This window comes from Cynocephalus volans, chromosome 12 (genome assembly GCF_027409185.1).
Source record: "Cynocephalus volans isolate mCynVol1 chromosome 12, mCynVol1.pri, whole genome shotgun sequence".
Lineage (NCBI taxonomy): Eukaryota > Metazoa > Chordata > Mammalia > Dermoptera > Cynocephalidae > Cynocephalus > Cynocephalus volans.
This window is the reverse complement of record NC_084471.1, coordinates 39,778,065-39,803,854: the sequence shown is the minus strand read 5'-3', so window position 1 is coordinate 39,803,854 and position 25,790 is coordinate 39,778,065. Positions and strand designations below refer to the sequence as shown.

The following is a 25,790-nucleotide window of genomic DNA, read 5'->3' as shown; positions in this document are numbered from 1 at the left end:
AGTGGTTTTAAAATTTTACTCTCTAATTGTTCTTTGCTACTGTATTATATACGTGCTGATGGTTCACTGTTAATTTCTGTTGACTTTGTACCGTGACACTTTGCTTAGTTCACTTATTATTTCTGTTAGTTTTTTTGTGTACTCTTCAGGATCTTTTTGCATCTGCAATTATGTCATCTATGAATACAGATAGTTGTATTTCTTCCCTTTCAGTATTTTTGTCTTTTACTTCTTTCCCTTGACTTATTACACTGGTTAGAATCTCCAGTAAAGTATTGAATAAAAATTATCAGAGTGGTTGGTTTTTAATCAGAATTAAACAATTAAAATAAAAACCAAACATAGCAGGTTGTGTAAATTATACAGCCCATTTGTTTACTTACCTTTAAAAAAATATCTAGAATGCTTTTTACTACACTCTGACTAAAATCCTTTAATTCATTCTGTTTTTCTTTTAGGTAATTGACGTGGGTTCTGGTAAAGGCTACCTAAGCTCTTTTTTGTCCTTGAAGTATGGCTTAAAAGTTTATGGAATTGATTCCTCCAATACCAATACTCATGGAGCTGAAGAGAGAAACAGGAAGTTGAAGAAACATTGGAAACTCCATTATACTCAGTCAAGATTAGGTGTCAATGAACTGGCATTAAAAATGGCAAAAGAAAAGAAAGTACAAAATGAAATTAAATATAAAGCAGATATTGAGGAAGTATGTAACTACAGTCTTACAAATCAGGAAAAGATGTCTACCTCAGATTTTTTGCCAGATTTTACAGGATGTGTAATTTCTAACATCAGAAATCAAATGGAAAACCTACATGCTCAGCCACATCAAGAAGAAAATTTGTCTTTTGGAAATGCCTTTTCTCTTCTAGACTTTTTGCCTGTTAATGCCATAGAGCCTACTTCTTCACTGCAATTACCCAACAGAGAAATGCCTGAAGCAAGTAAAGAGAAAAGAAAAATGACATCGAATTCAAGTGAATCAAATATATATTCACCTTTAACCTCTTTTATCACTGCTAATTCAGAACTACATGACATTATTAAAGATCTGGAGGTAATTTCACTTTGAATTCCTTAGTTTGATTTACAAAAGTGCTCTAAAATATAGAATTCAATTTTAATAATAGTTTTTTTAACTTTCATATAATATTTGATCCCATTAACCTAAAAGACAAAAAAAAAATCGTGAGCACGTTTCACTATTCCCACAGCTACCAAAATCTGACAACACATTCCAGAATGGAGTACCCTCTACTCATTTCAGGCCTCCTAAATCAAACAGAAGTACTGGCACAGAAGCTAGAAAGAAAACTGAATTCTCATTCTGCAATTTAGGAATTGTTAAAATTTCAGTCTGACAAAAAACTATTAAGTTTTAGTTTAAATTTGAAGTAAAGAAATATCTAGGGCAAAATTACGTTTAACGCTATACTTGGTAACCAAATATGCAATTTCATTGAGCAAGAATAGCTTCTGAGTATTCTTCAAGGCTTGAACTTTTTCTAAATTACAAGTATGGGGAGTTATGTAATTGCTGGTAGATCTTAAATAAAGGCAACATTGCATGTTAAAATAATATTGTAGAGGAACTTCTAGAGATTATTTAGCCTAACTCATTGTGTCAAAAAACAAAATAGCCTTTGGATTTGTGTTATTCTACCCTTGTTAAATGTTTTAGAATTTCTTCCCCAAAGACATGATAAACAAAAGATAACAGAGGCTTTTTAAAATAAATTTAAATCTTTGTTTTGTAGATGACCAGTGTTTTGCCATTTTATAGATGGTGAAATTTTCTTTTTCCCAGATATTTTTGGATTTCACCAGTTAAAGAAAACTGGTTTATCCTTATTAGTTATTTTTCTTCTATATTAAAACAGTAATTACATTATCCTTAACTTTCTTTTATGGTAAAACAACCCCGATTACTTTAACTTAACTTTAAAAAATATAAATTTTTATTATCTCTTAAGTTTTTCAAAATCTTGCTGAAACTATATGGTAAATACTACACACAAACTCTTTTAACAGTTGTCTAAAATAAAATATACTGGAATAATGATTCTTGAATCCTGTAGTGAATTGCCAACTTAATAACCAGAATTAACCTCCTGTTTCTCCCCACTACCCTCACACAATACTTAAATAGTTTACTGTTAGGGTAATATGGTGAGTACATATTTTGTCTCCTAGCTTGTTACTTGCTAATATTATTAATTAATCATATATGATGAATACAGTAAAGAATAAGATTAAATATGCTTGTATTATCTTTACGGAGAGCTGAACTAAGCTTAACGAGAGAAATTTGTATCTCCGTTCTACTCTTAATTAGCAATAAACCTTTCCTGTCTGAATTCTTTTTTATTTATAACATATTAGCATCTAAATAAACCTATCCAAACTATCTAATCATCAAGAAAAGCAAAGTAGTTGCATGTACTCTCCAATAACTGCTTTGAAGAACATGATGGTTGAAGCAACTGAGTGTTCTGTCAGGTCAATGCCACTTACACGTACAGTTTTTTCATTTAGTAAGGTTAGATTTCAGCCCTGCTTATGTCTAGATTACATGGGCTGAAACAACATTTTTTAAAAATTGCACTCTGCTAAATTTAATTACATAACTTTTTTAAGAAAATAATTTTAAATAATATTTAAGTGAAACAATGGTATTCTAAAGATAATTAAAATATACATGAGTCACAAGTTAAAACTAGTCTTATTTTGAATTTATAATTCAAAGTAAATAATAATGATGATAAAAGGAATAGAGACCATTTTCAAAATTTTATTTGTATGCCAGAGGTTATACTGAGTCATTTATGGGGATTAATTTATTTAAGTTTTGCAACAACCCTTTGAGATGAGGTACTGTTATTGTCTCCATTATACAGGTGAGGAAACTAAGTTACTAAAAAGTGAAAACAGAATTGCCAAATCACACTGGGACTGAACTGGAATTTAAATCCACGCTGTCTGTTTTCTACTACTATGCTCTTAATGATTATACTATAATGTATGTAATTTCATTAATAATTAGTTCTCTGACATCTCTTAAGTAAACACATGTATCTTCAATATTTCATTTATACCTTTAAAATTAATTTTAATTGGTATTTTAAAAAATTCATCTGTTTGAATAATACTTAACATTTTGAGAGAAATGATAGCTTACTTTTAAAGAAATGAATTAGAAATTAATATACCTTTATTCTAATCACAGATCTTATACTAATAATGTGACTTTTAGACTATCTGGGCTGAAGAATGTTTTCTGAAAAGTTTAGAGGGTAATATTAAAGGTTCTCTAAAAATCTTTTTAGTACCAAATGATAAAAGTATGGATTCTAATAGAGCACAGATTTCCTGTAAAATAATTTTTTTTTTTACTCCTCTTTTACCTAAATTTCTGAGTCTTGTCAAAGACAGAACAGTATTGTATTAAACAAGATTTTGTGCATGTATTCTTTTATACCCAGTGTGTATGTGTGTATATACACTTACACTAGACTTTGGATGATTAGAAGAAACATTTCATAGAATAATTTTTGCATAAAATGTACGTTATAAAATTTAGAACCAAAAATTCTATATTGAATTTCATATTACCATATTTGATGCAATGAATAAACGAAGTAAACTTTTTGGTTTTAGAGTAGAAATGCCAACCTTGCATTACTTTTATTTATTTATTTTTTTTGTGATATTGTTTTATAAGGTTTTTGATGGGCAATCTAGAAAGAAGTGAAATCAATAAAAAAATTGACTAGTGTGGTTAAACTATGGTATGTGTCCTAGTTACGCATGCTACGTTTCCTTGGTCCAGCCTTTACTTTGTCTAGTTGTTAAGCAAATATTAGTTGTAAAAGAGATCAGAGAAAATACAAATGGATAAATAACCAAAAACACTGAAGAAAACTCAAAAGTTATAATAAGATATCATAGTCATTTTGCATATAAAGGAAATAATCATTTGTTATGAAAATAAAAAACATATAGTACTTTCTAGTTAGAATTTGATTATTGCAAAAAGTTTAACATATCCTAATGTACATTTAAAATCTTCACCTGAATTGCTTTTTAACCCTTCTTCTGATTGCCAAAATTTAGTTTTCTTCTTGTCTTTAAAGGATTGTTTAATGGTGGGTCTACATACTTGTGGTGATCTTGCTCCAAATACTCTGCGAATATTTACTTCCAAGTCTGAAATCAAGGGAGTTTGCAGTGTGGGTTGTTGCTACCACCTCTTATCTGAAGAGTTTGAAAACCAGCATAAAGGTACAAAGTTCTCAGTGTGTTCTTTTTATTTATTTGAACATAATAGCTGTTTTCTATTTTTCCCCCCTGCCCTCTTTTTTGGCCATTATTGTGACTTAAATTAACATTTAAGATAACATATGATTTTCTTGAAATTTTAATATTACAAGTATTATTGAAATCTGATGCATCATAACCTTAATGTATTTTATTACAGGTTCTTTGATCGTAAAAGTCTTACTGAGTGCTGAAAACTTTGAAAATATTTGAAAATTTTATGTTGTGTATATTTTAGAGAATTTCTGTATAAAAATACTTGTGAGGTGTACATTTATGAGATAGTAAAGCTAAGTTATTTTGTCATGAATAGAGTTTCAAGGTTTGCTTTTATTTCTAAAGCCTTCTCCATTTCTGAAAGAATATTGGTATTTCTAAAAATAATAATAATAATAAAAGTTTATTACTATATTTTAAAGAGTCAGCAACTAGGATTTTAGAAAACTGAAAAACTGTGTGATTGTATTAAAGTAATAATATTTAAACTATGCTCCCTGGACTCAGAAAGTGCCTGAGGAGCAAAGTACAGAGTAAGTTGGCAGCATTTGAAGCACCCCACAACCCTTCATCCAGAGTACCTCCTAAAATACCTCTGTTAAATCTCTCCATAAGGTATGATTTCAAAACCACTCGTTCAGAATAGATGGTTTTTTGTTCTATTAATATTAGCAGTTCTCTTTTATATTAGTTTAATGACATCTTTATCAGTGTCCTGCATCCCTTGCTAAGAATTTTTACGTCAGGAAATTGTGTGCGTGAGGATGATATTGCTTTCTTTTTTTCTCAGTTTTAAAACCTTGTTGAATATGAAATTTTGATTATTTTTCATTAAGTCATGTCTAAGAAGTAAAAATTATAATTGTATAATTCTTTTGAAATTGGACTGGGTGAAACAAACTATTCTTAGAAGGCAAAGATGTTTGTGAAATAGATTTAATTGAACTAGGATTATTTTTTGTCAGGGTTTAGAAAACTGACTTTTAGGAAAGGTGCATAAAAGTAAAACTGTGAATATGTAAAGTGAGATAAGGGAAGCAAGTTAGTAAATTAACAATAATTTAGATAGAGAATGTGTGATTGTCATGCTGTTATTACCAAACTTATTTTCTCTAAGTACAGAAATTTTCAAGATAAAAATTAGGGCAAAAATGTGAACCTGAAAAAAGAAGTTTTACTACTGAACTATATACCTAAATATTTACATTATTTTACAGTATTTTTATGTATTTTCATAAAAGGAATGAAAAAAATTTAATGTGATCACAGTTCTACAGCTTTTTAAATATTAAATGTAGAATATTTTTCTATATCAGCAGTAGCATAAGATTTTATGTAGGGAAGCTTTGGCTTTGGGGATGTATTATTTGGTTCTCAGTTCAAGAGCTTCCTGTTCTTTAAGTGCAATGAAATGTGATTTAATAATTGGCTCAATTTGAGGACACATGTTCACTCTTGATATGTCTTTGAATTCAGAGATACTGTCCTACATTTTAAGATCTTTAATGTCAGCTACCTGCTTCCTTCTTTCATTTCATCCTCATTGTCCTCAAGGATGCCTTTCCATTCCAAGGTGCCTCCCTCTCCTCTTCAGGCAGTGCCTTCTTAAGAATGCCATCTCTGATCCTGCTGGACCCTGGCAGCCATTTCTCAGACCTGTTCTCAGTGCTTCCCCACCAAGATGGAGTCCTCTCTTTTTGGTAGTGTACTTTATTCTCTCTCATACCCTTGTCTTCAGTCACTCTCCTTCTGTAGTGATCCCAGAGCTGGTTTCTGCTGGTTTGAGATATTTATTCCCTAACTTATATTTAAGTCAAAGTTCGTTGAGTAGATATAGATTATGAGTAATTTTATTTCTTCTCTGGTTTTTGTCACATATGTAGAGATTCAGATTTAGGTGACCATTAGTCTTTTATGGCAGCCAGGAAGTGTCATTGGTACATTTTTCATCTGATGTCTGATTCTTCAGTTATGTTCTTAAAGGGATTAGCAAAAGCTGCCTACCAAGGTTGAAAAAAATTAAGAGATTAACTAGTTATTCCTTTGCCAATTCATTTTATATCAGTCTTCAGGTACCTCTTCTAACAAACTCTTGTATGAAACTATTAATAAGTATTTATTGACCACGTATTCTAACTGGAATGAATATGAATAAGTCTTTCAAGCTCCTGAAGGCAGAAGAAAGATTGGTGTAACCACATATTCCCATTTCTTTCCTAACAAGGAAAGATTTGATAGATTGATGAGGCTTTAGAGTATGGACACCGTGTTTCATTTATTTTTTTATCTTCAGACCTAAGCACATTGACTCAAACATGATTGATGTAGATGAATGTTCGCATTGTATGTGTTGAATAGATTATTGAAAACAAGTGACTAGGAATGGGGGAAAAAAATAACTTTTCCTGCCTTGGCTGCTGCATTTCATACAGGTGAGAGAGTATATGTGATTGAATTGAACAAACGTTTGTTGAGCAGCTACTATTTTCAAGGCAGTGTACTTGGTTGGCACTTTATTTATAATAAAGGGAAGTGGGGGAGGGATCCATAAAAAGTCAGTACTTTGGAAAAGAGATAAGAAACTCATAGAGGTGACAAGCAGAGTTCAGTTCAACATTCATCAAATGTTAACTGTGTTCCACTCTGTGCTAAGTGGTGGTGATACAAAAATGTGTGATATCATCTTTATCCTCAAAGAATTTTTTTTAAAAAGCCCTTAATCCTAGAAACCCAATCCTGGTTAGTAACTTAATTTTTTTTTGTAAAAATCATTTAGAATAGAAAATTAAAATAACATGGAAAAAAATAAAAATGCAAAGTAAGTCCCCACACCCACATTATTGGTTTCTTGTGTATCTTTCCAGAAAAAAACATATATTCTGTATTCTTGTATGTTTTAGAGAAACAAATATATAAACTGTTCATTACCTTACTTTTTTCACATAATATATTTTGATGATGTTTCCATATCAGCACAGAGAATGTTGCTTTAGTCTTTTAATGATTCCAATATATTTCATATACTATATTTTATTTATAGTCCTAAATAGTTAATATTTGCTTAAAGCAGTGATACTCTTCTTATAATAAACCAAAATTTAGTAAACAGATGGTCAGTTCAATGTGAAGTTTGAAGAGTAACAAAATATAACACTAGTATTCATCTTTGTTTTCTTATCCTCAAAAATTAGTTTTAAAATAGTGTAGTAAGTGCTGTAAGACAGGATATTATATCTGTGTTGTCTTACAGCAGAGTAGCACGTAACTCAGCCTGTGAGGGGTTGAGGGTATGTTTTAGTGTGGCAGTAACCGCTATGTCTTGAAAGATCAGTAGAAATTAATCAGACAAGGAAGTAGGAAGGATATTGCAGGCAGAATAAACAGTTATTGATTAAGTGTTTAAAGTCAAGTTTCCTTCTCTTTGACTTTCATAGTCACTATTTCTCTTTGTAAGTATCTTTTCTCCTGTCTTATTCTTCCTAATATCTTTCTCAGCAATGATGATAATAATAGTAAGATTGTTCATTTCAGTGGGTAGAAGGGCACAATTTTTAGAGCATATGAGTTCTTTCTCATTTTGGTTTACTTCATAATCTATTTCCCCAGAATCTCTTCTTAATTCACTTAGTTTATTTATTCAGTACTTCGTCATTCATAAAATAATCTCTGAGTTTTCTAGGAAAATTAGTTGAACAAAATAACTCCAAATTTTTGTACATTGGAAATGGAAGTCTCTCAGTTAACAGAGTCTCAAGCATCAGTCTGAGTGATACAACGAGATGAGGAAGAATTTAGGCAGCGTGATTACCCTCAAATACTTTGGAGGTCAATAAAATCATTGGAAAGCTGAGAGATAAGAGAATACTGTAGAAAAATAAGAAATAGGAATAAATAAAAACAGACTTGGCTTATGTTGCAGTTTCGCCTATCCCTGGACTGCCACATTTTCTCATCTAAAAAAATAGACAGAGAAGGTAATTTACTCCCTTCTCTCTTTCCCATACTCCATCTCCATTTTTCTCACCTTATCTTTGCTCTAATAAAAGAGAGAAGATACAAACCGTCCCCTGTAACTTTTATTACAGTGTTTCTCAATTCAGGCTGCCCAGGATAATCAAATTTGACAATTTTAATATATACATGTCTGGGACCTGCCTCTGACCTTCAGAATTATAATCTCTACACATAGGCCTTGAAAGTGTTTTTAAGAAGCTCCATAGGTAATTCTGATGAACAGGTTCGTTTAAAACAAGGTATTTATTGTAGTTATGTAAGAAGTCATACAGAATTCTAAAGGAAGATTTGTAGAAACATGTTCAAGATTATTTATAGTTTTTTCAACTGTCCCATACAGAGACTTAGGTGGGCTCTACTCAGGTGTCAGTTTGCAGATCCAAACCAAAGTTTGAACTTAGAAGGACCCAGGAGGGTATATCAAAGTTCATAGTGCAGAGAGCAGGAGTAATTACCTCAAAACAAAATCCTTGAAGTTCAGAGCTCAGAATGAAAACCTGGGGAAACCAAATACAGATCCAAGAGGACATGAAACGGGGTCATAGGTATAGAATAAAATTAAGGGTTAGAAGCTAAACAAATTCAAGGGAGAAAAATCAGTAATAAACAAAGGATGTCCAAGATAATTATTATGGGTACCACTAGAATTTCAGTAGCTTACCTTTATTAATGAGCAGGTATGGGTGTGTGTGTGTTGGTGTGTGAAAGCACACAATGGCAAACAGCTTGGGCTATTTAGCAGCAACTATTTTGATAGATGGAATCTGGATATAGCCTTATTTTGTATACAATGTATGCTATATAGTCCTAGTATTTTTTAGTAAAAAAGAACCTAGCACTATATAGTTTGATTATTATATTAAAATAACTGATTTACAAGGCAAGGAGTTTACACACACCAGGTTAACATATTTCCTGTTATACGTCAAGCCCTGGATTCCATGGAGTTATATCTCTGAATGGTCAAATATATCATGTGTTCCTCCCTTCATATCCTAAACACCTGTCCCTCACCCTCACTTTATTTGCACAGCTGTTTTTAAGTTTGACTTGGGCAGTGTTGCCCTTCGGGATATAAATTTGAGTTATTAATAGTCCAACACAGTATAGTAGAAAATTCTGGTATGTACACTGCAACTTTTTATGATGATATGTGCTATGTAAACAATATGTGTTTTACATGAATATGTTTACCGAATACTCTGTGTGGTAGACCATAGAGGTGGTCTGTCGTGAATGTCAGTTTTCAAAAAATACCTCAAAGCTCTATGAGCCATTATGAATATTGAATTTATACCATATGTTTTAAAAACTGCTTTTAAATATTTTTACATTATGAGCCAGTAGTCCCTAGGAGAGCAAGAAATACCCAAAACAGTTTTATTGCAGTTCTTTATAGAATATACATTTTTCCAAGCTTGACTAATGTTTCAACATTTTGTTTTAAATTGATTATTATTATTATCATAACTAAGTTGAAATATTTATATTATCACTTCTCCTAGAAGTTGTTGAGAGAATTTTTTTGGTATATCTCAGTATAAATTTTTTTTTTTTTCTCTCATAAAGGTAGAAACAGGCTGTAGGAAACACTACAGGTTACTGATCCAGATCCATATTTCTTCCTTGCTAGCCAAACCATGATTTCGTTCTGGCATCAGTTATTGGGAAGGTTGAGCACGTCTATAGCCTCAAAAATAGGTGAATTTCAATTAACCTAAATTAATGATGGTAATTCCATTAATTTAGGAATGGCTATGAGACAGTTCTTACCAATGAGGCACGAGGGGCATGTCACCTAGGGGGTTTCTAGGAAAAAAAAAATTTTTTTTTTTCTTTAAACTAAACTCAAGACAGGAACACCACTTGGTTTTTCTGCCCCTGGGCTTTGTCATCTGTATATGTTTGTTCAGCCTAACAAAATTCTCTATATCTGCCTGTTATTGGCTTAAAATATATTTTGTCGAAAATTGGTGTTAGTTGCCTTTGAGCCCTTCAGGTCCAGTCTGAGAAATGAAAGGTAATTTTACTTTTACTGTAAGTTTTTATGATCATTTTACAGGGTTAGGAGTGCAGGAGGAGTAGAGAAAGAACTGGGATCCTAGAGAGTCACATCAGGTGGTTTCATAGAGCTTCTTTCTTGGCTTTAATGAGAGCCCTTACTTGGAGCAACCCTTGTCAGGGTACATATTTGTGCTTGGTCTGCTCCTCCCCCACCTCCTCCCAGCCTAGTACCAGGGAGTCTTCTAGCATTATTAGTGCATTCTAAGTTTTCTTATACTGCAGATCTGCTGAGTCAAATTTCCATGATGTAACACTTGAAAGCCAAAAGCCTAAGTTCATGTTTACCCCTAACCTTAATGTTCTGTGGGGTGATGAGGTGATTCTCCCATAGGGGTCCTCTGTTTACATTTTTGTTTTGTTTAACAAGTAGAGGGTCCTAGATCATCTTTTGATGGTATCTTTCAATCTGGTGCTATCATTTCTGTATCAAACAAAAGATGTATGATATCTATCCTAGTGTTGATTGTTTCTCAATTTATGTGACCCATAGGAATTTTAGGAGAGGAGGCTAGATAGTCCAGTCATCTTCACTGTCTTTGAGATTTAAAAATTGGTTCTTTTGCTTCAAATTTAGAGGAACTTCATCTGAAAAGGTATCTGGAGGCTGAAGAAAAACATGTTAAGCCTGTTGTTTGAAAATGTAACTACTGTTTAAAAATAAGCTTGTCTTATATTTCTAGACCTTTTGTGTATCCAGAGTAAGTTATTAAAAACTGCTAAGACAGCATTAACTAGTTAAAATCAGATATTTTTCTGAGGAACCCTCCTGCTACAGCTCTGCTACATTGCTGAGTCCACAAAAAAATAAGGGAAATCTCCATCTATCAAGAAAAATCAAAACTAAAAACATTATAAGGAGAAATGGAAAGAGGGAGGAAAAGGAGTTGAAACCAAAGCAGGGAACTGTGGGCCATAAAATTGTAGACATTGTTGGTCTGATACAAATGCTGGTTACATTTGGACCTAGAGACTAATATTGGGCCTTCTGAGTGGTGGGGGAGCTAAACCTATAAAGTCTGTACTAAGCCATGCCCTTGAATCAGACAAAGCAGTCTTCAGTCTGTTCCATGCATAAGCAAATTTAAATCCTTGTAGAAAAATACTTCCCAAATTCAGGACCCTTGGAATTTGTACAGATTAAAATCTACCAAATATGCGCTCAAAACTTTTAAAAAAGCGGAATCACAAAATATATGACTAGGTATCCTGACTAACCCTCCTGTATTCAACTAAAAATACTATTAGTTGCTTTTCTTAAAAGCATTGATATGCTGGAAAGATGTTTAGTATTTATCAGGTCAATATGTAGGAGAATGTTGGAGTCCACAAAGATAATGGAAACACTGAAGCTATTTGAGGATGTTTGTGCACCATGGCAAACCTGAGCTTTAGTTTCATAGCCCTAGACAGGGGATGGGGTATAAATGATAAAATCTCTACTTAGGCAAACACAGAGAGGAGTCTCAAAAGACACACTCTCATAATTTGAAACCACAAAGTTAGGACTAAAATTAGGGCAGCAGTAGAAGGAATTGAGTAAATTAGAAGAATTCAAGAAACATTTAAGATTGTTTAGAGGTATAGGAAATAAAGAAGGAATTATCAGGGATTATTATCAGGTTTCTGTTTTGAGAATTTGGGTAGATGATGGTGCAAGGTATGTGATAGGAAACAGTAAGGAAGGATGAAGTTTGGGGGCAAAGTTTTGAACATGTTTAGTTTGAGATTGCTTTATATATGAGTGATCATATTTTGGAAGAGTTTTATAAATACATCTAAATACTGGAAATGGAAACATTGTGGCATAATCACATAGGATTTATTTTTCTCGTATTTTCCAGAAAATCTGTAAGGTAGTAGCTGACATTGGTTCAAGGATGTGAGGGCCAAGGTCTCTGCAGTTTTATTGGCCTGTCACTAATGGTTACGCAATGGCTGCTGCTGTTCCAGCCATCACAGTCCAGATGGAAAGAAATATGAAGAAGAGCTTCTCTCAGCTGAGACAGCCTCCTTTAAAGAATTTCCCTGGAAATTTTACCCAACAGCTTCCTCCTCTTACTTCTTATAGTCAACCTCTGGAAGTCTGGGAAATGTAACCTTCTAGATGGGCACATTACAGCTCCAAGTGAAATCAAGACTCTGTGAGTGACAAAGGGGAAACTGGATATTGGGTAGGCAACTAGCATTCTCTGCCACACAGTGTGTATGCATGTGTGTAATATTAATGCATGGATGGGGCACTGGAAGGAGGGGAATGACAAAAAGAGTAGAGAATGTAACAGTATGTCTATGTAACAGAATGTGATAGTATCCATTGTCCTCTTCTTTTTAATAACATAACCCCTCTTAGTTTAGCAGAGCAAACATCACCTAGCTACCCAGCTAGAGTACCTATTTCTCGTGTGACAAAGTTCAGGCCAGTAGAACGTGAGTAAAAATAATGTGTGCGACTTCTAGGTTTCTTCCTTTAAAAGGAAGTTGCTTGCCACTCATTTTTTCACCTCCCCTACTGGCTAAGGAATAGCAATAACCTTGATACCAAAGTTGATAGCCAGCTCTTGAAGATGGTAAAACTACCCCATTTACCTGGGTCTCTGAGTAACATACCATATACCATCTTCCTTCCTCTGGACTATAACAAGAGAGAAATCAACTCTGTCTTATTTGAGAACCTATGTTCTGAGATCCTTGTGGTACCCTATCTAGTAAGGTGAATCTGAGGTCTTGTTCTGAGTGTGTCTTCTTTGTATGAAACTTTTACCTTGAGACCGTAACTGTATTTATGTACTATGAATGTACAAACCCATAATAATAGCAGTAACAAACAGTAAGAAATTATATATGGTTTATGCACTACATATAATATATATGATATATATGTGATTTCTAAGAATAAAAAGAATAGGGAAGGCAATTGTTAAAAGAGCCATTCCAGCTAGAGGAGAAAGATTATTTCCTATTAGGAGACCAGAAAGGCTTTACAAAGTTAATAGCATTTGAGTTTACTTTGTAGGGTAGGATGTAAATAGGCAAAAATGTAGAGAAGCACATTCCAAGTATAAGGAATGTCTTAGGCTGTTAGTTCTGCTATAATCAAATACCACACAAACTGAGTAGTGTATAAATAGTAGAAATTTATTTTTCACAGTTCTGGAGAAGTCTAAGATCAAGGCACATGTAGGTTCGGTGTTGGTGGGGGCCTATCTCTCTTCTTTCAGGATGGCACCTTGTTGCTGCATCATCTAGAGGATACAAACTCTGTGTCCTGATATGTGGGAAGGGACCAAAGGGCAAAGAGACCAGTGCTAGTTCCCTCCAGCCTTTTTATAAGATCCCTAATCCTGAGGGCTCCACTCTCATGACTTAATTACCTCCTAAAAGCTCCACTTCCTAATGCTATTACATTGGCGATAAAATTTCAACATATGAATTTTGTGAAACACATTCAGACCATAGCAAAGAACAAGGTGGTTTAAGTTAGGGAGTGGCAGGTCACTGATTAGAAATGGGTGAATCCTCTAGTTAGCTGGTGACCTAATTCATATGAGGTAGAGAAATATGCTCTAAGGTAGAGAAGAAAGGAAGGAGTCAATCCAAAAGGGCCGCATATGGAAAGTCCATTTTGGTAATGAGAACATTCAAGCAGAATAGTAACATGAGCAAAAGTAGGGTTTGTCAGGACTAATGATTCTCGACTGTGAGATTTGCTTTGACCTCAACAGAGGAACAGTGGGGAAAGGAAAATAAACCAGAAGTCGTGGGAACTAACCTAACAAAAGTATTTAGCCCACAGAAGGTGGCCAACAGTGTCATTTCTGTTACTTATAACATAAATACCTGAAACTGGGTAATTTATAAAGAAGACAAAATTTATTGCTTACCATTTCAGAGGCTAGGAAATCCAAAGTCCAGGGAACACAGCTGGTGAAGGCCTTGGTGGTGTTGACAGTGACCCAGGGGTCTCACAAGGCAGAAAATGGCTCAGAGAGAGACTAATCTCTCATGTGATCTTTTTCTAAAGCCCTCAGAACCACGCCCCTGACCACCATATTAATCCATTCACTAAGGTATGGTTCTACAATCTAATCAGCTCTTCAAGGCCACACCTTTCAATTACCATAAGAGGATTTCCCACCCTCTCAGTACCGTCACAGTGGGAGTCAAGTTTTGGGGGACACTTAAGCCAGGCACTAGCTGCTTACCTTGGTATTAAAAAGGCAAACAGCTGTCAGATGTGAGTTGGTGTCTATTATCAAAGAGACTTACTGAAAAATTGAGGACATCCAGCAGGAGTTTCTGACTAGATGTGAAACTACGTATGTTGGTTAATAAATGCTAATCTTTTAATGAGTGTTTACTATGTCTGAAGCAACATTCTAAGTACTTAATCTTTATAAACTCCTTTATTCCTTATAATACCCTTATGATGTAATAGTGTTGTTATTATTTCCATTTTCATTATATCTCATAACATTTCCATATGCTAATACTGTTATTATGTCCACTTTTGAGTGAGAAAACTGTATTGCAGAGAGGTTAAGTAACCTGACTAAAATCACACAGTTAATAAGTGGAATTAGGATTTTAGCCCAGTCATTCTGGCTCTATAGTCACACTCTTAAAACATGAGTCAGAAACTGGAACAGAAGGATAGAAATTGACCTCCTAGGAAAATTCTGTTAAATGTAAAAATACCAGGGCTAAAACCCAATGTGGTAGCATTCTGAAATGGTCTCCCAGTCTTATGACAGGATTGGAATCTAAACCAGAACCTGAGACAAAAGCATAGACAGACTCTTGGTGAATAAAATAGGGTGAGTAGGGGAAGCTTCCCTTCAGGGGATACACATGTGCTACTTCTGCCTGGACATAGAGTAAAAGCCGAGTGTGGAATCGAAGACTAACTCTAGCCCTTGCCTCTTAGTAAGAATAGGGCTCCTTAAATGTGGAAAAGCTTGGTTAGTTTGAGTTTAGGAACTAGGTCGGGACATTGACTTTGGAAGGGATTGAGACAGTTTTAGGATTGGTTAATCTATCTACACTAACACTGGGTCAAGACAACTTCCTAATCTCTGCCTCCCTCTCTTCACTTTTGGACCCTATAACTTGTTGACATTGAATAAAGTAACTGATGCTATTTTTCTTCTCTGGTGACACAGTGGAATATGATAAGGGTGAGGTGTCTCTGAGCATCCCAGTTTACATGGAAGGTACTCACCCTTTATCTTTTGGAGCAGCACTAGCCTTAAGACCTCTATTTTGTGTTATGGTTCAATAAATATTGCTACTGATTATAAAATAAATGTGCTCTGTCCCACATTTTATAAACTATCTTTTTATATAGATATCAGATGTTTTGTTTACTGGGATTAAAATTTTATTAAATTGGCTTGATTTTAATAGATATCCTGTTTTAATTTTTCTTTTCTTTTTTGCTTTATAGCCTGGTACCCCATAATTAGCCTCTTAGTTTTTTTCTATTCATTTTCTATTTGTGTGGACTACATGGGCTCTGGGGGGAAAGATTGAGAAGGTTCAGGATAAGCATTGTCTGTAAAGTAGTAAGCATATGACTCCTGAAGAGACACATCTTGGAAAGAAAGAAGATAGTGGTTTGCCACACTATCAGTTTTAGATACTTTTGGGTACAGATAATAAAAAGTTCACCTAACAGGTCATAAGCAATAAAGTCATTTAATTACCTCACATAACCAAAAGTCAGGAGGTAGCAGTTCAAGGGTTGGTTCACTTGCTCGATTATATTGGGGCACTGGGTTCATGTTTAGGCTTCCCTCTCAGGGCTTCAAGGTAACTGCTGTAGTTGCAAGCATCATATCCTCATGCGGAGTAGGCATGGGGTAGAGATTTTTCTTCTGAAGCATCATTCTCCTTTTGTCAAGAAGGAAAAATAAAAATCTGTCCAGAAATTTCTTAGAATTGCTGCATGTTTCATTGCCTAGGCATGGTTTACAGATAACTGCTAGCTGCAAAAGAGTCTGAAAAGTGAATATTTGACTTTTTTATCTTTTGTTGTGAGGCAGGCAAAGTAAAAAGTAGTAAGAATGACTGTTGAATAGCCCAGTAACAGCATCTATAAAACCATTTTTTCTTCTTCTTTTCCCATCCTCCTCCTCCTTTTTTTTCCTTTACTTTCATGTCTTCTCTTTCTTTTGTGTCCTGCTTTTGGGGGTTGAGAAGGAGTACCATGAGAGCGCTCACTCTTTAAAAGGCAAAAAGGGGTATGATCTCTTTGTGCATTCTTGTGCTTTGACACCCAGCACCTTGTTTAGTTGTGGTTGGTTTAATATTTATCTGTCACAACAGACTCTGAGCTTCTCTAAGGCAAAAAGCTTATCTTTAATATTTCTTTTAATGCCTGACACTTATCATAATGTGTGGTGTGTAACAAGTGCTCAATAAAGGAATAACATGAAATAAAATTATAAAGAAACTGGTTCAGTACTGGTTAAAACTAAAGAAGCAGCAAAGGTATTTAGTGAGACATCTTGAGAAGAAATAATTATGTTGACATAAGTAGTTTGAGAATTGAAGGTACTGGGCTGGTTTAGCCTTTCTTAGCAAAGATAAGAAACAAGATTAGAGAAGGTTTATATTTCAGCAACTACTGGAGCAAAATGATGAAAGTACGCTATCCTGGTGACACAGAGGTCTTATTTAGGTTTACTGACTCGTTTGTGATCATTAATTAAAATTCCTCTCTTTGGTATTCCTTGAGGAGGAACAAGAAGCTTCCAAATATTCACCTACTAACTAGGAAGGTTTTATTTCCTCTCTCAAGCATGTGATCTTTAACCACAAAGCATATGATGACCTCAAGTTTGTAAAACATGTTAATGGAAGAAAATTATATTTGTTCTCTTGATTATAGTAGTGACTTCTTATTTTTTGACTCAGACCCACATTAAGAAATACATTTTGCATCACTACCTGGTATGTAAAGATAGATAGATAAAACTCGTACTTAAATTTTGCAAAAACATGCTTGTTCTTTTTTTTTTTTTTTTCTTTTTGGTTAATATTTGTTCTTTAATAGGTAGTTAATCTTGCAACACACAATGCATGTTGACATTTTTATTCTGTTCCTTTCTCTTAAATTTTCTAAAATTTTGATCACAGTTCAGTAAATTGATTTCATGATCTGGGTTGTGGCCATTGATATGATGGTTAATGTTTAATGGTTGGCTCTGCCTCTGAATGAAACTTCTAATGTACAGCATTTCCTGACTTTCATGGTGTAAATAAATATACCCAGCTTGGCTGATTATAAGCTACCAACCTGATGCTACTAAATGCTGAGTTGGGAAGAGATGCACCTAGTTAGCTCTCTCTGAAGCCAACTCTCCCACTCCGTATGTGTTAACCTATAGTTTATAAAACATTGCTATATAAATTTATGTTTGTTTAAGTAACTGAATTTGCTCATTTAAACTGCAAATTGCCTTATTTGTGCTGTTTGTTAAGCATCCCAAACAGTATCTGGTATATAGCAGGTGCTGAATATATATTTGTTAGAAGAATGACTTGCTTTATTTTGACAAATATAAAAGAATATATCTTCCTAAATTAGTTTCTTTTTGTCATCAACTTTTCACCCTAAGGATTTCAGTTTCTCAACTGAATCTCACAGGGATTTTCCAGATTTGTAAACTTCTTTTTTACTTACCTATCATGGTTTTTTTCCCTAAGAATTTTAGCATAACATTTGAGAAAATAAAGTTTTTAAACAAATTATGTGATTGATTATATAAGAAAAGAAAGCTTTAAAAGCAAATTTTAAGTGATTGATTACATTTCAAAGTAATTATTTTCAATGAACTCACTATTAGCCTTTCTATGAAGCATTAAGATTTAATCAATAATTTGGAGATTGGGACATGGAAATTTTTAGCAACTTCTAATTTAGAGTCAATCAGAAATTAAAATGAAGACTGAAATTATGAGAACATAAAAACTAATTCAGTAACAACAGCATTAGCCATTTGAGAATATCATTGAACATTTATTCAACATAGAATGTGCTGAGATTTAAGAGACACTCAGCAAACTGAGTACCCACCCACTCCCCACTTTGCTAGGTGCTAGGAATATCTAAATGAAATGATTTAAATAAATGCATAGTGTAATAGATTTTGTTACAGATAAGAAAGGCAGTTGTAATACAGAGTGGTAGGTGCTATATTAGAGTTATGCATAAGTTACATTGGAAGCATAGAATAGTTATATCTAAATTTCAAAGGGAGTGCAAAAACACATAGAAAAAGAGAGATGCTTTGACTGACTAGAGTTCTCATTCTGTGTCTGTAGTGCTGTGGCCTCAGACAAATCAGTTATCCTTTGTGGATCATCTGTAAATTAGTGAAAGGAGAGAGGGGTTAAATTAGATGGTCTCTCTCTTATGGCTCTAATGATATCATTCTATGGCTTGAATGCAGCCTTCTGAATCATGCCTGTGATTTAAACTGAACCTCATATTTATCAAGACATTTAGATTTAGTTTTAGTATTTTTTTTCCTAATTATATTGGATTTGCATAAACAAATACTCTGCTTTCCTACTATGATTCTGCATTTGGATGATAATGTGAAGTTTTTGAAAATTATACTTTTAAATCCATACCATTATAATAATGGCCATAAATGTTGTTTTGCCCAAAGACTTTATGTTTGATTTTTCAGAAGTAAAACTAACAACAGTTCATTTTAAGTGCACATTTAAGTATTTATTTTCTTAACTATCAATGCTTAGAGTTTATTAGTTTGTTCAGTAATTCAGGTAGGAACTAATAGGACCTGTCTTGGCTTGAATAAAGTTTCTGTGGAGGCTACTCTAGGTATTGTTCTTTGTTCTTTGCAGTCTTATAGCAGATATGTACTCTACTGCAGGTATTGTAGATTCGGTTGTTTACAGGCTTTAGTTACAATATCACATTACTTTCACCGTTTAGCTGGACCTATGTCTCAGAAAAGTTCTTGCCAATTAATATGGGATGGATACAGAGATTTCTAGATGTTACTTGGTGTTTTTTGCACACTCCCTCACACTGATAGCTGTATCTGATCATCAGTTAGCTGTATGGTTTCTAAAAGGTTGGCACTGATTTTATTTTTGCCATGGGGCATCTTCTTGCTGCCTAGAAGTAGTTAGAAATGAATCTCTAATACATTTTGCCCTTTTCTTTCTTTAATTTGCACCTTATTATTTTTTGTGACTATTATAAAGTAGTTTTTGAAGCTCATGCAGATTGGATTTATTCAGCATAAAAAAGTTCTCCCTGTGTTCATGATAAATAAAATAAGCCAAGAATGTGATTAAATCTAAAATAGAAAATTAATACATTCACTTAAAAGAAGTAGTAAAGAGGTATAGTTTATGCTTCAGATATAAAGTACTGTGAAAGCAAAGCTGACAGAAATTCTTGTCAGAGAGTTAACTATCAAACTAAGATAAAATAGGCTTTTAAAAAACTAGTTTACAATATACTAGTTTTATATACAAATCTGGATTTGTACACTAGAACAAATGACCTTGAAAAAAATTTGCTATAAATATTGCGTTCTCACATTTATTTATTTTTTAAATATTTTAACATTTTCTTGTACATATTTGTGGGGTACAGTGTGTTTGTTTCAATACATGTAAATACTGCCCACCAATTCACCTAGGGTAAATAGCACCCATTCATCTACCTCTTCTCCTCTCCCTGCCCCCCCCTTCCTCTGGTAACCATTATTCTACTCTCCATTTGTATGAGAAAAACTTTTTTATTTTAGATTCCACATGAGTGATACCATGTGGTATTTGTCTTTTTCCATGCCTGACTTCACTTAACATGATGTTTTCCAGTTCCATCCATGTTGCTGCAAATGAAAAGATATGATTTTTTTATATAACTGAATAGTATTCCATTGTGCGTGTGTGTGTGTGTGTGTGTGTGTGTGTGTGTGTACACCACAGTTTTTTTAATCCATTCATCCATTGATGGGTATTTAGGTTGATTCCATCTCTTGGCTATTGTGAATAGTGCTACAATGAACATGGGAGTGCAAGTAATATATTGATTTTATTTCCTTTGGGTATATACCCAGTAGTGGGATAGCTGGGTTGTAGAGTATTTTAGTTATCTGAAGAACCTCCATACTGATTTCAACTGTGGCTGTACTAATTTACATTCCCACCAGCAATATGAGAATTCCTTTTTCTCCACATCCTCACCAGCATTTGTTATTCTCTGTCTTATTGATAATAGCCATTCTAACTAGAATGCAATGATATCTCATTGTAGTTTTAATTTGCATTTCCCTGGTGATTAGTGATGTGGAGCATTTGCTCCTGTTCCTGTTGGCCATTTGTATGTCTTCTTATGAGAAATGTATGTTCTGGTCCTTTGTCTATTTTTCAATTGTATGACTTGTTTTTGTGCTGTTGAGTTGTATATTCTGGATCTTAACCCCTTGTCTGATGTGTAGTTGGCAAACTCTCCTATTCTGTAGGTTGTCTCTTCATTTTGTTGATAGTGTCTCTTGCTGTGCAGAAGCTTTTTAGTTTGATATAGTCCGATTTGTGTAGTTTTGCTTTAGTTGCCTATGCTTTTTGTTGTTCACTCAAAAAAGTGCTGCCCACTATAATGTGTGTAATGGCTGTAAATGTGTGGGTTTATTTCAGGCTCTCTATTCTATTCCATTTGTCAATTTGTCTGTTTTTATGCTGGTACTGTGTTGTTTTGGTTAGTACAGTTTTATAGTATATTTTGAATGCAAGAAATGTGATGCCTCCACTTTGTTCTTTTTTTTTTTTCAAGATTGTTTTAGCTATTTGAGGTCTTTTGTGGTTCCATATATATTTTAAGATCATTTTTTCTCTTTCTGCGAAGAATGTTATTAGTATTTTGATAGGGATTGCATTGAACATATAGATTACTTTGGGTAATATGGGCATTTTGATGATATTAATTCTTCCAACCCATAAACATAGGATATCTTCCCATTTATTTGTGTCTTCTCCAATTTTTTTCACCTGTGTTTTATAGTTTTCATGGTAGAGCTCTTTCACCTCCTTAGTTAAATTACTCCTAGGTATTTCTTTTTTTTGGTAGCTGTTATGGGGATTACTTCTTGATTTCTTCTTCAGTTATTTCTTTATTGGCATATAGGAAGGCTCTTGAGTTTTGTCTGTTGATTTTGTATTTGGTTTATTCCTAAGGATTTTGTTATTTTTTTCCATTCATATAAGAAATATTTACTGGGTGCCTGCTGTGTGTTTTGAAAGTAGCAAGAGAAAAGCAACTTGTCATGCACAAGAGAACCCTGATAAGAGTATTAGCAGAGTTCTTGGCAGAAACCTTGCAGGCCAGGAGAGAGTAGGATGATATATTCAAAGTACTGAAAGAAAGAAAATGCCAACCAAGAATACTTATCCAGCAAAACTGGCTTTTATGAGTCAAGGAAAAATAAAGCTTTCCCAGACAAACAAAAACAGAGAGTATGTCACCACTAGATCTGCTTTACAAGAAGTACTAAGGCAGGTTCTTCAAGATGAAATGAAAAGACAAAACAACATGAAATATATGAAAGTAAAGGTGTGGATTAAAAAGGGGAAAAATGGAAGGTAGTTCTAAAGTTCAAGCTTGTTTAATTAGGTGGATAATATTAACATAAGAAGGAAGAACTAGTAGAATCTCTACATTTAAGAGATTGAGTTTCTAAAGGCCACAAAGAAAACTAAGAAATGAGACAGAAGAAAAATCAAGAGACTTCATCTCTTCCAAAATGATAATTTAAAGTTAGCATTTAAGTGATGCTGGGGAAACAATTTGATTCACTTATAAGGGTGGTTAATGCTGAATTTGACTAGATTTGAATTTGAGGAGACTGATGCATAACAGTAGAAATGGTGAATTCTGTTATTTTGATTCAGGATATGTAAGGGAGTCTTATTCTTCACTGCAGTCAGAATAAAGCTGATGAAGTAGATTCCAAAATAAAGCTGATGAAATAGATTCCAAAGATAATATTAAATCTTTAGGTGGCAGTCCTTTGACTTTGAGGGTTTCCTGCCCTATGCATCAGTTGTTTGCACTTACTCCATTAGAAAAAGAGCAGAGAGAGCCCTTAGGCCATGATGATCTCAACCACAGAGGAAACTGATGCAGATTCAGAAAACTTCAAGGTGATTATGTAACCTTGTGGTGTCTAGAGAAGTGATGTGGTTTCACATAGCCTTGAGCCAAGGCTGGAAGTTTCTATAAACTGCCCTAGGATCTTAAAGTTCCTAGGTGTTTTGGATAGGGATTCAGGGAGCCAGGTGTTTTGACTAAGACTGGCCTTCTGTCCTTCACACTTTGTTATATAAGGTTTAAGAGGAATCTGTGTTACAGATTGAGTACCCTTATGTTGTGGTGGTTAGGAGTAGCTTTATGAGACTTAAGGAAAACCATAGCCCTTTTCCAGTCTTATGACCTTCATCAGCACAAGTCAGGGAACATACCTGAAGGAAGACCATTCTTTATTAGCCTCCATGTGCTCCATGTGTGACTGTTCCACTGCTTGGCTTCCATGCTGTGTCATCTGGAAACAAAAGGGATCCCAGGAGTCCTATATGTCTCTTCCTTTATCTTCCCTTTGTCACCAGAAGTCAGTCGGGAAGCCCAGAACTCTCTACCACAACACTCACAGCTTCACCACTGTCGCTCTAGGGGCCCTCAGGGCTAATCCCATCATGCCTTTTTTTTCTGTTCATATCAGCTAGCACCAGAACCCCAGATCTCACAGTTCATCCCTTATTTCCGGGACCCTAATCAAATATATCTCCATATGCCCTGTGTTTTGACTATGTCTTCCACTTCTCCACTACACTCTCTAGAATTTAGTCAGTCATTACAAAATTGCCTAGATCTGCAATCTCTTCTCTGAAAGTTCCTTTATTTTCTTGTTTAATCAAAACCTGGCACTTTCCTAAAGAAGCACACTTCTCATACCCCTCAAGTAGTAGATTTTTCTTTCATACATCCCTTGTATGGGATAATTAGCTTCATTACTCTTCATTGCTTCTTCTAGACTGTATTTGTTATCTAGTGCTGTGTATGAAAGCATCTTAAATTTAATGGCTTACAGGCGCAACATTATCTCTTATAGTTTCTGTAGGTCAAGAATTTGAGACTAACTTGGCTATAGGTTTCTAGATTTTTTTTTTTTTTTATGGAAATAATATACCCCTTTCATTGTAAAGTATTTTTCAAAATTACTGTGCCCCTTTCAATCTAATGTTAAGTAGTATTTTTTTTTTTTTTTAAGTAGTATTTTTTTTAGTCCAAGTTTCCTATAGTCACTGGGAGAGGATCTCTCTACCTATTTTCAGGCAAGTAGACATGCGTTTTTCCTGGCATTTTAAGGTGAATTGCAGGTAGTGATGGTCCACTAATTATACCTTTCACTACAAATTCATTCTTTTTCTGTTTTTTAAAGTGAGCATCTTTTCATGTTTTGCAGTAAGATGACTTTTTTCTCTTCTTTTCCAGTGTTACAAGTTTGTTTGTTTATAGGTATTTGGTTGAGATATTAGATGTTGGGAAACTTATCATTTTAAATTGTAAGATATTCTGCTATTATGTTTTTGGAGAGTAACTATATCCTCTTGGAAGCTCAACTTTTTTTGGTTTTTGGATTTTGTTTTATTAAATCTCCCCCTATATTCTCATGGCATCCTTCCTCATTTGATTTAAGTCTCTGTTCAAATATCATATCATCAAAAAAGATTTCTGTATTAAACTACTGTGCACTGGATGCCTTACAGGGGTTCTAAAGATATTACTTCATTCATTTCCTGGATTTTGCCTCTGACCACAGTAATTATCTGTTTATTTTAGTGTGATGTGCAAATTTTGCCATATTCAGAAGAGTGCTGAGCAATAAAAAATTTGAGAAGCATTAAACTGAGATAAAAATTTAGTTGCAAAATAGGGTCAGAACCAAAGTAACAGTGACTTAAAGAAGACAGACAAATGTTTCTATTTCAATCCACAAGTAGACAATTAGAGATGGTCTGGAAGTTCTGTACCAAAAGGTCTTACAAGAACCCATGATTCTTCTATTTTGTTGTTCCACCCTCTGCTGTTCTTGTTTACGTTGTCCTAGTTGGCCTGCCACCATGACCACATTACAGACAGAAGAGGAATGAATTAAGGGGGTTGGAAAGTGCGAGGGATGGAGCATGTCCCCCACCTCCCTTTTAGCAGATGACCCAGAATTTGCACATGTCATTTCTGCTGATACCCAATTGGCCAAAACGTAGTCTTGTATCTATCCTCATAACTGCATGGGAGTCTGAGAATTGCAGTATTTAATCTAAACAGTTGAGTGCACTGTTACTATAAGGAACAAGGAAAGAATGGATTTGGGGGGAAAACTAGCTTTTTATTGGTTAGTACTTTCCCTTACCACTCTGAATTAAATAGCACACTCCCATCTCTCTAGCCCCTTAGTCTTTACAGTAAGATCTGGGTATTTCTCTTTTTAGTAGTAAGAAAAAATTAAAATACTTATAATAACCCCTTCATTTAGCAGTAATCATGTTTCAGTTAAATTATAAAACCTTCGGTGAAACTCAAACCACTATTTCAAGTCATCTTGAAAATAGAAGAAGTAGCCCAAAGTTACTAGGATGTGGATAGGCTCCAAGGGCTCCATGAGTCCTATGCCGATGTAAGTGAAATTGTTTATGAGTGTACATTTATATAGCTTTGTGGTTAAGAGCATGGATTCTCGAGTTGGACTGCCTTGGTTTGAATTGCAGCTCTGTCGTGTGCTAGATTTGTAACTTATGCAATTTACTTAATCTGCCTGTACTCAATTTCCCTATCTGAAACATGAAGATAGTAGCATACTTATTTCAATGAATTGCTGTAGGGACTAAAGCTTGTTAATACATTTAAAGCAGTTAAAATGGTGTCTCACGGTATTAAGTACTGTATAAATGCTAGCATTATTATTTATATTCTTGGGAGGAGGGTTCACATATCTTCCATCTGATTATCAGTTGGGTCTTTTACACATTTTAATGTAATACCTGAAAGAAACCTCTTTCACAGACTTATTATATGCATGAAATTTCAACTTTCTCTAACCAAAAGTTATCTGACCCTTCAAAGCACAGGAATTTATTCAATAGAATCTATCTCAATTGCATTTTCTTTTAAAGAATTTTCTTTTTTGCACTTTTTTTTTTTTTTAAAGATGAGATCTTAACCCTTGACTTGGTGTTGTCAGTACCATGCTCTTCCAAGTGAGCCACCAGCTAGCCCTTAAGTTTTTTTGTTTTATTTTACCTTTTAACCTAATAGAAATGTATATTTATCTCAATTTTCTTTTATCACATTATTTAT

General features: G+C 34.1%; 1 protein-coding gene across 1 annotated transcript in view; it reads left to right on the top strand.

The window, feature by feature from the left end:
• METTL25 (methyltransferase like 25) overlaps positions 1-25,790 on the top strand; it is a 94,237-nt gene that overhangs the window by 26,229 nt on the left and 42,218 nt on the right. The window contains exons 4-5 of the mRNA XM_063075997.1: positions 459-1,058; positions 4,135-4,282. Of these exons, the coding sequence (XP_062932067.1) occupies positions 459-1,058; positions 4,135-4,282 (748 nt within the window). The remainder of the gene's footprint in view (positions 1-458; positions 1,059-4,134; positions 4,283-25,790) is intronic.